Source organism: Pundamilia nyererei, unplaced genomic scaffold (assembly GCF_000239375.1).
Source record: "Pundamilia nyererei isolate P.nyererei 1_Seehausen unplaced genomic scaffold, PunNye1.0 scaffold00397, whole genome shotgun sequence".
NCBI classification, from domain to species: domain Eukaryota; kingdom Metazoa; phylum Chordata; class Actinopteri; order Cichliformes; family Cichlidae; genus Pundamilia; species Pundamilia nyererei.
Genome location: NW_005187798.1, coordinates 237,240 through 239,464, shown reverse-complemented (window position 1 = coordinate 239,464; position 2,225 = coordinate 237,240). Strand labels below are relative to the sequence as shown.

At 43.3% G+C, this 2,225-nt stretch overlaps 1 protein-coding gene across 1 annotated transcript in view; it reads right to left on the bottom strand.

Annotated features, from left to right (window-relative positions):
• The window catches only part of LOC102194905 (single-minded homolog 1-like), a 12,750-nt gene that overhangs the window by 3,076 nt on the left and 7,449 nt on the right, over positions 1 to 2,225 (bottom strand). The window contains exon 8 of the mRNA XM_013915922.1: positions 1,846 to 1,993. Within this exon, the coding sequence (XP_013771376.1) occupies positions 1,846 to 1,993 (148 nt within the window). The remainder of the gene's footprint in view (positions 1 to 1,845; positions 1,994 to 2,225) is intronic.

Sequence of the window (2,225 nt, the reverse complement as noted above, 5' to 3'; positions counted from 1 at the left end):
GAAACACTGATGTGTTCTGCACTTCAGCCTCAGTAATTCATACACAGCACTGATTGGACCTGGGCTTGATCGCAGCGCTGTGGCTCAGATGGGCTCTGAGATTATTCTTCTTCACAATATACAGAATCACCAGACGTGTCCAAATCAACCCCGTCCTGTTCAAAATATGACTGGTAGGACTGGTCGTAGGCAGACGTGCTGTAGCCTTGTGTCCTTTACAGGCAAAGAGCAGAGACATGAGCACCTGCAGCGCTGCAACCTCCAGTTCTTGGTTTCTACATTAGAAGTTCAGCAGCCTTCACTGTGTCTTTATCAGCGTTGCTTTGAGTTGGTGCTGAATAAAGATGTATGTGTGTTCATCAGTGTGTAACCTGAGGCTGTTAACTGGCAGCTGTCAAACATCATCACATTTAAGTCTATGTTAGTGTAACAAATGACCTTTTACAGGGAGTAATTAAGTAATGTAATGGATTACTTCAAAATAATGAGTAATATTCTTTGAGTAAGAAGCCCAACACTGGTGAGAGCAGACTGGGTGGAATTACAGAGGTTTATACTGGTTTCTCAGGAGAGCCACCAGCACAGACGTCCTTAGCAGAGACTGAGCAGGAGAGCTCACACATACTCAGCTCATCTGCTTTGTGTTTCCTGATGTGTGCTGAGTGCTGTTAGCAGCTAAACAAGTAAAGAGGTGAATGAGAGGAACATCAGCTGTTCTCTGTCCTTCTCTCAGGCACTAAGATTTCACAGTGGGTTCATGGAGCCTCCTAAACTGTGCACTGTAACCATGTAGTGCATCTGTTCATGGGGCTACCGTGCAGTTAACGTGCAGTTAACGTGCAGTTAACGTGCAGTTAACGTGCACTGTCACTTTCATTAGTTTCAGCATCAAAATTCCTCCGAATGTTTTAAAAGTCAATTCAGATATTGCAGCAATTTAAGACTCTGCATGTCAACATGTCAGCGTCTCCACGGACACACGTTACACCTGCTGCGACACCTGTGACTGTTCTCACTCAGTCACTTTATAGTCATTATATGTATACATACATATATCATTATTATTATTAACATAATCATATATTAGTCAATTGTCTTCCAGCGGTCAGAGCAGCGACACTGAAGGAAAACTGCTGTTTCTTCTTCACTCACTGTGTTCACAGACCTCTGCTCAATCATACCTGTTATTAATCTCTGTGTCTCTTCCACAGCAAGTCTTTATCCTGTCTTCCTTCTCTCACCCCAACCAATCACAGCGATGCGACTGAGTGGTCAGTAGACTTGAAAAAAAACAGTATAAATGTCCTCGTACATCAGTCCGTTTAAGTCTCATCTGACCGTTTTTATTTGTCTGCATCGGTGTAGATGAGTGCCTTTGATTCTGACAGAACAAATGTGCGTTCATCTGCGTGACGCTGCAGTCCTCCCGCCTGACTGACGGTGTAACACTGTGTTCTTGCTGTCAGTCTTACGACCACGAAAGTGATTCTTCTTCTTCTACTAATTCATGAGCATCATAGTCATTAAATACGTGCTGCTAACCCCGTTAGCTTTTTATCTTCTGCATAGATCAAAATGCAGACTGTAACCAGCTGAGCGATAAACATCCTGCCATCTGTATCAGACAAAGAGCTTTCCCTTAGATCTATTCCTCATGCTGCATGCCAGCTTCATCACCGGATGATACTGAGTGATATTTCATGTGATCTTTGGGAAGTGAATGGCAACATCAGATATAGCCTTAAATCTCGTTTGTCTCCAACAAATCTTCTGAGTGTCAGTCTGACCTTTGACCCGTGTCTCACAGAGGAAACTGAGTGTGTAGGAGCTGCAACAGAGACTCACGTGAGAACATAGTTGACGCTGACAATGCAGTGAGGTCTGGATGAGCGGCTGTTGTGGACAATGGTTGCATAACTCTGAACCCAGACCCAGCCGCCATGCTTGGCCAAGAAACGGTAGTACTTTGTAGTGACCTGACCTTTGACCAGCACTGAAACACCGAGAAAACAACAGGTCAGAGAAACATCCCAACAAATTACAGCACAGGATACGAACATATTCACATCGTAGCAACAAATTACAGCACAGGGTGGAATCACACCAAGATCATGCTGGAACTACAAAATGTGTTTATTTAGTTTTGTATTGTTTGGTGCTCACATTAGTTTAAATGAACAACCAATGTATTTATGGAATATCTGTTCATTATACGGTAACACTGT